Source organism: Pseudonaja textilis, chromosome 4 (assembly GCF_049901715.1).
Source record: "Pseudonaja textilis isolate UNSWEBS1 chromosome 4, rPseTex1.2, whole genome shotgun sequence".
NCBI classification, from domain to species: Eukaryota; Metazoa; Chordata; class Lepidosauria; order Squamata; family Elapidae; genus Pseudonaja; species Pseudonaja textilis.
The window spans coordinates 43,483,129-43,497,503 of NC_141993.1; the positions used below are offsets into that span (position 1 = coordinate 43,483,129).

At 34.2% G+C, this 14,375-nt stretch overlaps 1 protein-coding gene across 4 annotated transcripts in view; it reads right to left on the reverse strand.

The window, feature by feature from the left end:
- Nucleotides 1-11,250: 11,250 nt before the first annotated feature.
- The window catches only part of SHOC2 (SHOC2 leucine rich repeat scaffold protein), a 70,926-nt gene continuing 67,801 nt past the window's right edge, over nucleotides 11,251-14,375 (reverse strand). For all 4 annotated transcript variants that reach the window (XM_026704755.2, XM_087932739.1, XM_087932738.1 and 1 more), the window contains exon 9: nucleotides 11,251-13,815. In XM_026704755.2, the coding sequence (XP_026560540.1) occupies nucleotides 13,607-13,815 (209 nt within the window). In that variant the 3' untranslated portion in view covers nucleotides 11,251-13,606. The remainder of the gene's footprint in view (nucleotides 13,816-14,375) is intronic.

Here is a 14,375-nt window from a genome sequence, read left to right on the forward strand (position 1 = left end):
AATAAAACTGCTGCTTCTGCATGTGTACCCAGAACACTCAGGACAAATGTTCAGAGCTCTTTGATACGAGATAAATAAGGCTCGCTGATGTTTAGGGCTGGTAGCTAAAATCAGACTTTTCCTAGCACACCATGGCTCATAAAACAAAATGGCTGCCATGGAGGAAAGCTTCCTTATTGAAATACACATCCCAGTGCAACACATATTCACCAACCAGACTCCATTGGATTTCGGCAGCTATAATAAATTTAAATAAATAAAATAGCACACAGACAAATATTTTTACCAATGGTTTACATCCAGAATTTTCGGGACCAGGCTGAAGATGCAAAGTAAATGCTAAGCTAAAGCCTAAAAAAGAAAGCATAAATAATGGCACAATTGTATAACTGTAGATCTCTCTAGTGCTGGATTTCTCAACCTCAGCCTGATCTTCAGCTCCAGGATTATCCAGCTGTCATGGTCCCGTCAGAGCCTGAGTCTGCGGAGCAGGACGAGCCAAAGCTGGGGCTGATGGAGGAAAAGAGAATGGTCTCTTTGGCTCCAGAGGAACAACCAGACTTCTTGCCTTGGTGGCTGCCTTGTTAACTTTGCTTGCTGGACTACTCGCAACCAGAGGCAGTCGGAGGTGTGTGAGAGAGCTTTGCTCCAGGACATGCAGTAAACATGGAGACCAGGGGTGAAATTCAAATTTTTCTCCTACCAGTTCTGTGGGCATGGCTGTGGGTGTGGCTCTGTATACTAGTAAAAGCAACCAGGGACAATTGGGGTAATTTTTTACTGATTCAAATCATCCTTACCACATCTCCCGAGGTGGGCTGAGGTGGTTGAATTTCACCCGATGGGGGATGTTTGAGGGAAAGTTGGAGCAATAAAGGGGAGTTAGAACTGTTGTCTGGCTGTGTTGCTTCTGTGCCTTGCCCTGGGTCATCATACCAGCCAGCTTATGTCTATCTGGAGAAAGAATTGTAGGAATAGGATTGAAAATCCATACATCTTAAATTCACAGGGGTTGAGAAACACTATTCTATTATAATCATTCAAGCAACTGAACTTGATCAAAAATACCAAGTCCAGGGAGGGACTTTAAATTTACTCATTAGCTTCATACAATTATTTTATACTGGTATGTTTGTGTAGCATACAAATGTAGCATATATATATTTGGTACAACTTTAAAAGCACAACTATAATGACGTGGGAAAATACCCGAACAACACTGAATACCATGCATGTAAGTACCCGCGAAAACTTTTATATATATATATATATATATATATATATATATATATATATATATATATATATATATACTTTTATAAAAGTATAAATACTTTTATAAAGTTTTATAAAACATACATATATATATATATATAATGAACATTTCATTTGTGTCTTTGATTTTTAACAGGCATGAGCACTCTGTCTCTTTTTTTTAATGCTTATGATAGCTAAAATATTTAAAATGGCATGAGAAATTCAGGATAAAGTCCTCACGTGCATCTTTTGTCACAAAATTTTAAAAAAACCAGCTAGGCAGTATGTAGTTAATATATATAGCTGTAGTTTAGTCATGAGTCACCTTTTCTAATATTCTGGTGTTTCCAACCTTGACATTTTACAGTGAAGTAGTAGTATTTAAATTTCCTCACATTAGCACCTGCAGTTTTATGATTAAAAAAGATCTAATTGATGAACATTGTGAAGCCATTTCAGAAATCAAATGGATGATACAACAGTGTGTTGCAACTAGTTTCAAAGTACATAGTTATTGATGTCATCACCTAGTAGTAAAATTAAAGAAATTAGAACAATTCTGCCTTCCGTTCTGGAACCTTGTTATTTTCCCATTTGTACACATGGATCTGTAGCTACAGCTTCACTCTGCAAAATAGAGCTGAGATATAAAAATCCTGTTTTTGAATCTTTCTTCTCTTTAGATCTCATAGGAAAATATTTTAAATAGATTTGGGTCAGAGCCTAAAAAGTCTACTTTATATTTGCTTCTCATATTGTTACAATAGTGGCTTTCAGAGACTTCATGATGCCTTTACAGCTGCAACTCCCATTTATACACAAAAAGCTGTAATGGTTGAAGGCAGGAGGCCAGAAATTAGGGAGATACAAGTTCTAGTCCTGCTTTAGGCACAAAGCCAGCTGGATAACTTTCAGCCAGCCACTTTCTCTCACCTAAGAAGAAGACAGCGGCATGCCACTTCTGAAAAGAGTTTGACAAGAAAATTACAGGGACCTCTCTGTGCAGTTACCAGGAGTCAAAACTGACTTGAAGGCACAAAAATATTCATGAAGGTTAACACATAGTTGGTACATTTTGACCTTGAAGTGGGCTGATGGCAAGTGCATTATTGCCTCAGTCTGAGTAATCAATGCTGACAAAAACCAGCAAGCATGATTAAGTGAGGCTTAAATTCATTGATTCATCAGAACTATCCACAGCAGGACAGGAAATATGGTAGTCCTTAGTATCGCAGTGACATTTTCCCACTTGCATTCATATTTAAATGATTGTTTTAATTTAAAACTTTGTTGTAATACATCAATATCTAGTGTCATCTTTGCATACAAGAATTCTTCTGGGCTTCTAAGCTATTCAATAAACGATACAAACAGTACATGGTCACTGACATTAAATCTTCAGGTTTTTTTCCAGTTGTAACAATGGATATCAAGAACTGAATCTGTGGTAATAGGGCATAAAATATGTCCCACCATTGATTTGGGATCCTAAAATTTGTGAAGTAAAAAATACAAAATTGATACTGCTTCCTTTCATGAGCAAATTTTAAATCAAAAAGGGTATGCATAGATTACCCTACCCTAGGTCTGCTCCCAATATCCATATTATGCTAGTATCTAAGTAGGTACTATGACACTAATCATTACTCTCATATAAGTTGATAAACAGAAAACTTGTTTGCTTTCCCCTTCTTTCAAAAATAAAGAACCTAGAAACACTATTCTCCAAAGCACCTGAAGGCAGGACAAAGAAGCAGTGGATAAAAACTAATCAAGGAGAGAAGCAACCTAGAACTAAGGAGAAATCTTCTGACAATTAGAACAATTAATCAGTGGAACAGCTTGCCTCCAGAAGTTGTGAATGCTCCAACACTGGAAGTTTTTAAGAAGAGATTGGACAACCATTTGCCTAAAACCGTACAGGGAACTCCTGAGTAGGGAGTTGGACTAGAAGACCTCCATGGTCCCTTCCAATAACATTGTTATTCTATTCTGTTATTCTGTTATTAAAATACTATATTATTTTTATTATAATACATGTAACAGTCTTTTCATTTCTAGGTGATGAGGTACTGCATAATGTTCACTCTTGGTAGAGTCCAATTGAATGTAGCGTTTGCATTAGGTCTTCCTATATGAACAATACCAATCTCTGCTAATTAGAGGGGAAATGACCCTGAATGACCTTCCCTATTAATTCCCTACTAATAGCAATTGTATTCCCCATTCTGGAGACTGAATATAGAAAGTGTTCACATTTATGTAGGAAAGAATAATTTTAGCTTTACCACACCATTTTCTCTCATAAAGAGCTTAGCTGAATCACTGCTTAGGGCTTGGCTGAAGCTATTAGTCCCTTAAAATGTTTATTGGTTCAAAGGCACAAATCAATAGGAAGATCTCTCTGAACACAAAAAGACAACTGGATTCTGAAATAGCACTTTTCTTCCATCATTAACTCAGAAGCAAAATGTAAGAGAAGTGAATGATATACATAATCTTACAGGGGGTGGGGAAATTTTAAATCTGCCTGTACTTACAAGGAAGATCGGGAATAGTTCATTCATTTATTCAATCAGGAATATTTAAATCTTTAAATATTCTTTTTCTATTTTATTTCTTTTACACTCTTCTCTTTCTGATTTCAGTTTGTGTTATCTTTATTATAAACTCTTCAGTAAAGGTATTTTTTTTAAAAAAAGAGTAACACTGACAACCACAAGAAAGCAGATGTAAAGAAGTATGCTGAAATAAAAAAGAAAGTGCTCATTGCCTCTTCTAGAATATCTTGATAAAAGTCTATCAAAGCTGAAACATTCTGAAATACCAAGTCGTCTTATAGTGTTTGTTGATTTGGATTAAGCATGTCTGTTTGAACTAGCATACCTCAAGCCTTGGAAGTTGTCCTTCCAGGGAGAACAAGAATCACAATAATTAAATTACTCAATTGATCTTGTCACTACACGGAAGTTAGCCATTTATGTACTCCTGGTGATGTACCTTTTTCCTTTTTCTCAAACTTATTAAAAATTCTGGAATCCTTTCATCCCCAACCTATAATTTCTCCAGCAACAAGTGTAATTTTAAATTAACAGTGTAGAAACATACTTCCTGGTTCAGCCAGACTGCTGCCACCATTCCACTTTTTTGTCCTGGGAATGGTAGGCATACAAGCACACCTGATAAAGCTAAAAAAAGAAAGAAAAAAAGGGAAGAGGAGATTTTTAAAAATGACGTTTCGTCAAATACCACTCATTCAAAGAATGCCAGAGTTAGCATGGTGGCACAATGGTTAAAATGCAGTACTGCAGGCTACTTCTGCTGACTGCCAACAATTTGGCAGCTTGATTCTCACTGACTTTCATCCTTCCAAGGTCGATAAAATGAGGATCCAGATTGTTGGAGGCAATATGCTGACTCTGTAAACCACTTAGAGAAGGCTGTAAAGCACTGTTAAGTGGTATATAATTCTAAGTGCTATTGCTATTTTGCACTCCTATATCCAAATACAATGCCTGCTTAGTATAGCAATGCTCATAAGTGTGAAAAATGGTCATAGGTCATTTTTTTTCAAATCCATTGTAACTTCAAATGGTCACTAAGGAATTGTTGAGTACTACCCATACAGCAGAAATTCATTTCCAGTTGTCTTGATGGATTATCTTGTCTTGATAGAGAGCAATCAGTGGCAAAGAGGTTTATTTTGATATGACAGCATAGAAGTAGAAAACAGATGAGGAAACAAATGATTAAACTGTTTCTCAGAGTATTTTCAGGAAGCCTATTAGCCACTGTGAAAAATTGGTTTTGTTTGGATAAAGAGATAAAAGATAGATGAAAGGGAAGAAATATAGTTGCAAATAAAACAAAGTACTTCTGAGTCTGTTATTTCTATTGAAATAACATGTCCCTTTGCAGTCAGGGTGCAACTTAAAACTGAATCTAGTTTTTTTTTTCATTTCGTTTGCTGTATATTCGTTCCCCCTCATTATATAGGTGAGAGAGAGAATGAGAAAACTTCAGATTTTTAAAAATTATTTGTCCTTTTACTTTCCAACATGTGACATTTAAATTATAAAATACAAGGTCGGCAGGTGGATAGATAGGTGATGAATATTAATTACCCATGATATATTGCTTTCTTTATATAGCGACTCATCTCACCCTAGATAACTCTGGACACCACAGAATAAAAAGCAAGAATATAAAACAATAAAAATAAAAGACCATAATAATAAATATCCTGAAACATAGAAATACAACCCATAGAAAGACATAAAATGGTCCCCTCAACAATGGAGTTATCTAGATAGGTCTCTAGTTCTATGGCAGCACCATGGCTACTCACATCACCAGGTCTAAATGGTCTTCAGAATATCAAAAGGAATGGGGAATGAAATCTAACTTTTGGTCAGGAAGAATATTCCATAAGGCAGGCACCATAACAGAGAAGGCACATCTTCTGGGATCAACTAAATGTAGATCCCTAACTGAAGGTACCCACAGCATGCCTTCTCTGTCAGATCAAATGGGCTAGACTTGTGTGATCAGAGAAAGACAGTCCCTCATGTTTGACATGCCAGAATCTTTCAACTTTTTCCATACCATAGGTTCATGTGTTTGGTTTATTATTGCTTTCTAAGAGAATATATTCGGCATCGACCAAATCATAAAGTTATAGCTATGTTTTTGATTAGCTGAGGGTCACATTCATTAACATAATCCCAATAACTATCCTAGTGACATTAGCACAGTAGCTATTAAATGATATCAAAGACCATAAATGAATGTATGCCACAGCATGATTTCTAAGCAAATTCACAACAGTGAGGAAATTTGCACATACAGGTAAGCTACTTCTTTATTGAGATCCCAAAGAACACCATAAAAACACAAGAATGCATGATATTCAAGGGAGCCACCACCAAATTATATTTATTCCCCCTGCCAGTGGTGATAAAAACACTTACATGAAGACTTATTTTCAAATGCAGTATATTTGAAACTTAGAAATGAAAGATAATTTAGATTTTTGTTGTTCATGTCTGAAACAACTCTCAGTGGGGCTTGCAAATCAATCTTCCATAGTAGGAACAATAAGTTCCTTGTTCCTACATTATTCTTATCTAACAGCTAGACTTTGAAGGAATGTATATTGAACTTTGCCACAAATTATTCAAGGTGTATAATACTACCCAAGATATCATGTACAAGGTATGTTATCATTCACAAACAAAACCTCCAGAGTTTGGAACATTAGCATTAATTCTTTCACCCCAAACCAAATTTGCAGCATCATGCAGAATATTTCATATTAAGTTATTCATCTAAATATGATCTGGAACAGTATAAAAGAAAGGAACTGTTGAACTACAGTGCTAAAAGCTTCAATCCTTGACAAAAATTCTTGGTAACAAGAAGCTAAATTTAGGTTTCTCTTAGCTTCTTCAATTATCACATTAAAAGCAACATGCTGGCCGGAGTAATATACTTTATAACTAATTTAATCATGAAAAAATAAGCTGATTTCTCATTTTTTATCCCAAATTATAATTATATATTATTTTCTAATCGTAATTCCTTCGCATTTAGCATTCTTTTTACCAGACTTCACCATACTTTAACAAATCCCCACAGTGGTCCTGTGTTATCTTTATTATGAATCAATAACAATAGAAAAAGAATTAAGTTGCCATCAGGGAAGAAGGTACCATCCAGAACTGGAATAGTATAGAGACAAAAATGTCATAATTAATGACAGGTATTCTTGGTTTATTTTACACTTCAGCAGCTATACTAGTCTGCATTTGGAAATGATTGTGAGAAATATATGAAGATATACCTAAAAAGCAAATTTTTGAATTTTTGGAAAGTTTTGCAAGAAAAGCAGTGAAGAAGGGCTTATTTATATATCTATAGTACTGGAAATTTTGTTCAAATGAATTGTTGAACCATCTTCTATCACGGGTGTCAAACTGAATTTCTTCAAGGGCTTTTGTAGTTTTCCACAGGCCGTCTGAGGGGAGGGAGATGGGCAGCACCCTGCCAACCAAAATGGGGTGTGGGGCAACCATGTGAGGGCCCTCATGCCCCATTTTCCACCTGAACAGCTTCCTGCAACACCCTGCCGGCCAAAACAGCCCCCCCTGCCCCCCATTTTGGCTGGCAGAGTGCTGCAGGCCATCCATACCGAAAACAGGACACAAAGGACTGTGTGTGCCCCCCACCCATTTTGGCTGCCAGAGGCATTGCGGGCCAGTCCTTTGCTATTTCCAGATTTAAACATCCACAGGCCAGATTTAAACACCTGTGGGCCTTGAGTTATCATTACACCCTTATCATGTTTTTATTTAACCTTGAAGGTTAAGCACTTAAGAGCATATCAATTATTTTCTGTTACAAAATAAAACCTCCAAAATATAACATGTATTTCACTCAAGTAGCTTGGAATGCATATAATCTGCAATGCATTTAGAAAAAAAAAGTATGTTTTTTTAATTAAATGTTTGGTTATCTCCAGGAAAAGATACTCCATATTTGCAGCATCTAAAATAAAAAATGCAATATGCACCAAATATCAAAAGTATGATTCCATCTAACAAGTATTGCAATCCATTTTTTCCATGCTTTCAATCCACCAGCATACTTTTTGTGGAGGGGGGGAGGGAGAGAAAACAGGAAGTAAAATTTCCTTTATAAAAATTCAGCTTTCTATCTCTCTTGCTTATTTCAGACAAGAAGAAAGGGTTTGCAGGTTACAAAGAATTCTGGAAAAAAAAATGACTCTAAATGCAAAATATCAATCAACTGCAATGATGTAGTTTTTAGACAAAATTAGACTTGATTGGTATAAAATGTCCAAAAGACTCAGCAGTAGCTCCTTTACAAGCATACTATTTATAATGGATACATTGATACAGAATGACTTATTTAAAAAAGCAAGGCAATATTTTATAGGCATAACAATCAACATTACACTAATTCAGAAAGTACATTTTTGTAGGCTGTTTTACACTCTTATTATCAATTCACAAATTATGTGGAATCACAGAATCAGGCAGAATTATGTATCATTCTGCTTAAGACTGCAACATTGAAACAATAAATAAAATTTTCAGCTCTTTACTGAATAAAAAAGCCATCAGATTTTTCTTGCAAATATTATCATTAGCAATTGTCCTACGTGTGCGCCTTTTAATGTTGGTGTACTTTACTGCTAAGAGTATAACTAATTAAAAGCAAGTTCTGACATGCTGATTAAAGATACAAAGTTAGTGCAATGTAGGCTTTATAAATGGTCTTTTGCATTCAGGATTTTGAATAATCAGGAAACCCCCCCATATATATAAAGAATATAAAACCATTCCAAGGTTCAATTTCAAAAATTGCCCAAGTGAATCATTCCATTTTAAATTTTGCTTGTCTTGATTGCAAGTAGATCTGTCTTCTTAGAAATGTCTGGCAAACTATTTTAGGGTGCAAAATTCTCTTCCAAACCCAGTGGTGGAATTCAGTGCTGTTTTTCTGCTGATGGCTGTCCTCCAGAATTAGGGGAAAGTGATTCATTACCTCATAGTTAAAATGCCCTGATATGGGGATGCACTCCAGAGGAGCAGTGGGAGTTCTGGTGGAGATTGGTGACAACAGTGGAGAAAATTCTGTTTTGCTAGCAAAAATTCATTCATAATCATACAATATTAGATTTGCAAAGATAAACTTAAAATTAATAACCAAATGTTTAAATAGCCATAAAGGAAGTTTACGAAAAGCCTTTTAAGACAATGATACAGTTTAACTCTTTTTCTTTAACTTGTCCCTGAATGTAGCCTATTAGTTTCTATTAAAATTCTCAGTATGATCTAGAACAAAGACATATGAACTCATTTTAAAAAGACAAATAGTTCCAATTAGTATTTCAATGTTCTAATTTATTTCTAGGTAGTAGAACTGAATTTTATTTCTCAAAGGATCATGAAGAAAATAAACCATATTTATAATTGTAACAGGCTATGCATAGTGCAAATGAAATTGAGGTTTCCTTTCTGTTTTGTTTGCCAATAAAATCCTATTACTAACAACAGCACACCAACTTAAGACTCATCCAACAAAGTACTGTATAACCAGTGATATTGACAACTATGCAATTACATACAATTAGGGAGACTTCATTTTGTTCCATAGCTGTGGAGAGGTGTGGAACCATTTTTTAATCTAAGAGCTGTACTTGATCTTTGAACAACATGTGGAAGAAGACATTACTCCAAAATTGAAGTCAAAACAAAATTTAGATTTAATATATTTAAAGATTTTTGATATGATCATTTGTCATATATTTAATAACCTCCTTCTGCAATATTAAAATTTGATAGCAACTGTTAAAAAAGGGCTGATATTTTTCCAGATATATTAAGAAATTTTCTTTAGACATTCTGAATAAATGTATGGCTGTATTCATACTAAGCCAAGATTTATTTAGATTAGGGGTTGTTGAACAGAGGCAAAACATAGTTGCGATTTTATATGAATCCAACTGGTGGTTTTTTTTTTGGTTTTTTTTTTTTTTGCTAACTTCTTTCCAATAACCAAAAAATGGGCAAACCACAAAAACAAAGGCAAGCCACAATTTGCATTCACAGGAGATGTAAGCTTTAAACTCAAGTTCAGTTTCAAAATGTACTTTGTGGAAAAAGAAAATTACTGTTTCTTAATTGAGATGGTTTTACTAAACCAAAAATCTTCATTATTGGAAGATCCGGATTGTCTATAATCAGAATCTTTCAGAGACTTGATTGAATACATCTTAATGTTTTACCAAATGATGGATGAGTATTAGTACAAAATCTACAGGTAGTCCTTGCTTAACCACCATTTTTCCACAGGGAAAAAGTGATCCATGACTACTTGTCACACGTATGACCATTGCAGCATTTCTATGTTATATGATGATTCAGGTGCTCTCACACATTTACCAGTCATAGAATCTGCAATCATGTGATCACCATTTGTGAGCTTCCTATCTGGCTTATGACAGTCAAAATCAATGGAATAGCTGGATGGAGGTTGTAAGTAGCGGTCATGTGATATCTTGCTTAATGAACACAGATAATTTGCTTAACTATAGCAAAAAGATCAGAAAATTGGGTGCAGTCATGAGTTGCTAACAACACATTTTCAAGTCCCTATTGTGGTTGTAAGTTGAGGGCTACATGTATAGTAAACAAGAGAAAGTAAAATTCTCTACAGATATATCCTTAAATGTTTCAGTAAAAATCAAATAATCATAAAATTTCCTCTCAAAATCTGATGACCCCAATACAACAAGCCATATACTTTTCAGAAATCATACATTCAAATTTTAAAGTAAAAAATATTTTTTCTACAATGTATATAATGCTGTTTAGCCAATAATTATATTTTCTTGTAAATTTATTCTCATTTAACAAAAGCTAAATCTAAGCAGGAATTGGGAATATTATGATTTCTGTTCCAACTATCAGAATATATTTCACAATATATTCTAACATATGATTTATATTAATAAATCATACTATAAATCAAACCTGAAGCAGATTTTTCAGTTTCACTGCTTTTTAAGCTGTTTTCAGTCTTTTTTTTTTTAAAAAAAATAGCGAATAAGTAAAAGGAGTTTCTAACCTGCAAGTGATTTTTTTTAAAGAAAAATAGTCAAGTAATCCTTTCAAAGTGAACAATTACATCAATATATTTACAGATTAAACTATAAATTTAATCTGACACAATTCCACTAAGTGGTAGGTGAATCCTGCCTACTATGAGTGTACTATTCTACTTTAACTCTGTAAAAATTTACTGGGATATCTTCAATCTTTCCTGGAACAATTTTTTAACACATGGCTAAACTCTGACTTTAAAAAGTAAAAGAAACAATTGATTGGAAGATTAATTCCACCTAAAAGTGCATGTGGGCAACATATTAAATATACACATACTAAATAAATGGAACAAGTTTACAGATTCAGCAAAAAGTAGATTTTAATCTTTCAACCACCACTATAAGCATCTTTGTATTTTAACACTTCAGTATTCAAACAGATTGCTTGTAGTCAGCTGCAACTATACATCATTATCAACAAGTATCTAGGTTAATTAGATATTCATATATTTAAAGTAAGTGGTGGAAAATCGATGGTATGAATTCAGCTATACTGGTTAATAGAACTGATAAGATTGGATTCCTTTCTCCACATTAGTTTCCTGTTGACCTATGGTTTCTCCATGGAGTTTCCCAATATCTGAGAGACAAAGAGGGACACTCTTACAAAAGACACTGTTATCAATTATCTTCTTTTTTAGCCAACAATCCTAAAGGCTTGTCAAATTCAGCAATTCCCTTGAGGAGATCCTTTTACGCCTGCTTCTGTCAGCCCAATTAGTTATGTGTTCAGTCTGAATCCAACCCAATAATATTTTGCAAATCCACTGACATCTAAAATAGCCCTTTAAGATTTTATATCTCCACCTGCCTTTAAGGATTTCTGCCTTGCCTGAAATAAAATTAATGAACACTAAAATTCATGTCACATTTGAAGGCAGCTGACTCAATCTAAAAGAAAATCCACAACCACTAAAATCAATGGCTCTTACAAAACAATCTTGAGAAATATTTACTCAGACCTTATTGGTGTTTATGAGTGAAACCTTCAATGAACTGTGTTAATTTCAACAGGATAAGTAAGTATATCTAATGATCTCTGGATTGTGTCTATCAAATAGACGTCAATATCAAAATAAAATATACAAAACCATTTTCCACAAATGAAAAATTTATCTGACATCTAGAATGTGTAATTTAAAGAACACCACCTTTTTAATTCTAAGATCCCTTAAGCAAACCCATCATAATGAACTGACACAGAAAACAAATTTATCTCAAATGTAATTGCTATGTGAGCATCCAATTTGAAATGGCAATAGCAATCAAGTGCAGTAGCAAAAATCACTGCAGCATCATTAGCCCTTTGTATAGCCCTGAAAAAGACAATAAACCACATGTTTTCTATTCAATCACTTAATGGTTTTCTATTGAGTAATCACATTCTAAATACAAATGAAAAAGTGTCCTTTTTTTTCCAAACAGACCAGTCTTTAATACTGAGATTGATAGGATGAGGTTAAAAGAATAAATCATGGTACTGAACTGATTATTTTGAAGCAAGTGTCCCATCTTTACAGGGAAAAGTGCATTTAGTTCAGCAGCAAAATAGCACAGCATGAAGATATTGTGCTTTGACGCAGACACTCCATAATAATGGGAGGATGTACAAGGCAAGGCAAGATATAAAACCAGAATAACATTGTCAACCGACCATACATTTTATGTATACTGCAGGGTTTCAAAAAAGACACATTCATTAATTGCACAAAGACCAGGAAAAACCCTTACAATTATCTGTTGTGTTTCAGATCCATCATTGATGTAATACTAAATCTTAACAGAACATGGTACTTTTCTACAAATTTGTCACTTCTTTAAGTGAAAAGTGTTGCTTATGCTAAATGAAGCAACCATAAAATAATTGCTTCTTCAGTATGATATGCTTATAACTGATAAATTCAAAGGAACTCAAGCTTCTGTTGGACTTTTTTTTTCACTAACTAGTTGCTTATATTTTTGCAATAATACAAATCAGTCAATAAAAAGCCCTCAGAAGAATACAACTTCTCTCGATTCAGAAAAAGAGTAAATTCCCACCCCACCCCACCCCAATCCAGTGACATACCCTGACTGTAAACATACAAAACCATTTGTTTTAAAACTTAAAATAAGTTAAAGGACTTTCCAGAATAAAGGAAAATACAAATAATTCCAATTTTTTTTTTGTCACAAAATGTGATTCACAACGAATGAGAAAACAATTTGTGTGACTAAGTTGCTTTTTATCCAACAGGAAAAGGCTTGGTTTAAACATATTTTCCCTTAAATTGATCAGCAGTTAATTGACATTGTTTTCAGTAAACTGGTACCCCAAATTATCCAGATAACCATCAAATTCACTAAAGAAAACTTTAACAAGCATTTATAATGAAAAAAAAATCTAAATGGCTATGTTTCCTCTAAGAGCAGGAACACATACTTGTGGTCTGAAATTTGCCTGTTTTATATTATTTATGTTTATAATATAATATACAATCTATATATTATATTATATATACACACATACACAATACTAACAGTGCAGTTTGCATTTAGTAGAGTGTATAGGACAATCCATCTTTTATCCACACTGGGCATCATGTAGCCTAGATACTATATACATAATGACACCACAAAAGCCATTTATATTTTGTACATCATTGGGGAAGATATCAGTCAGACCATGGCTCGATATGGTCCTTGCATTTTGAGAAACTGGATGATAAAGGAAGGTCCACCTGCAACAATCTGAGCTGGAAGGGTGCTGAGCGGACAGTTCTCAATGCTCATTATAGATAGCTTGCTGCAAAGAGCCAGTTCAAAAGGAAGGCTGTTTAGATGTGGGTTGTCATTTAGATACAGTTCTTCCAGATTCTCCAGTGTACCTGCAAAATAATGAGCATTTTTAAAACAAAATATATGTCATAAAATAATAAGTGACATAGAAATTACTACTGGATAATTTGTTCTTTTGTCTGTTACCAAGAACAGAAAATATATTATCCTTTGCATCTGAACAGGTCACTGAATTCAAAGCATATTTCTAAGTTTGCAATAACAGCAGTTTTTAATGTTGGCATGAAAAGAAAAATTAATAGGAATCTAGAAGGGATAAAGCCAATGGTGTGCTTATACTGGTTCATGACAGCAGATTGTTACATTTGGCAAAACACTTGACAGATGTAAGCTATAACACCTAGTATGCCGATCAGTTGTTTCACAGTTAGTGTCAACATTGGCAACAATGCCATGGACCTGTAAAGGTGGCTTTTAAACATTTACCAGCATACTACTGGATAAAACCCTTATTACATTTCTTCAACAACCTAAGGTCACTTTTCAGCTAGAAAAGTATCTTTTTGTCCTTACTGACATCCCAACTACAAAACCTTATTTTAAGATACCACTTTAAGACAAATATCTTATGACAACAATTTTTAATCAG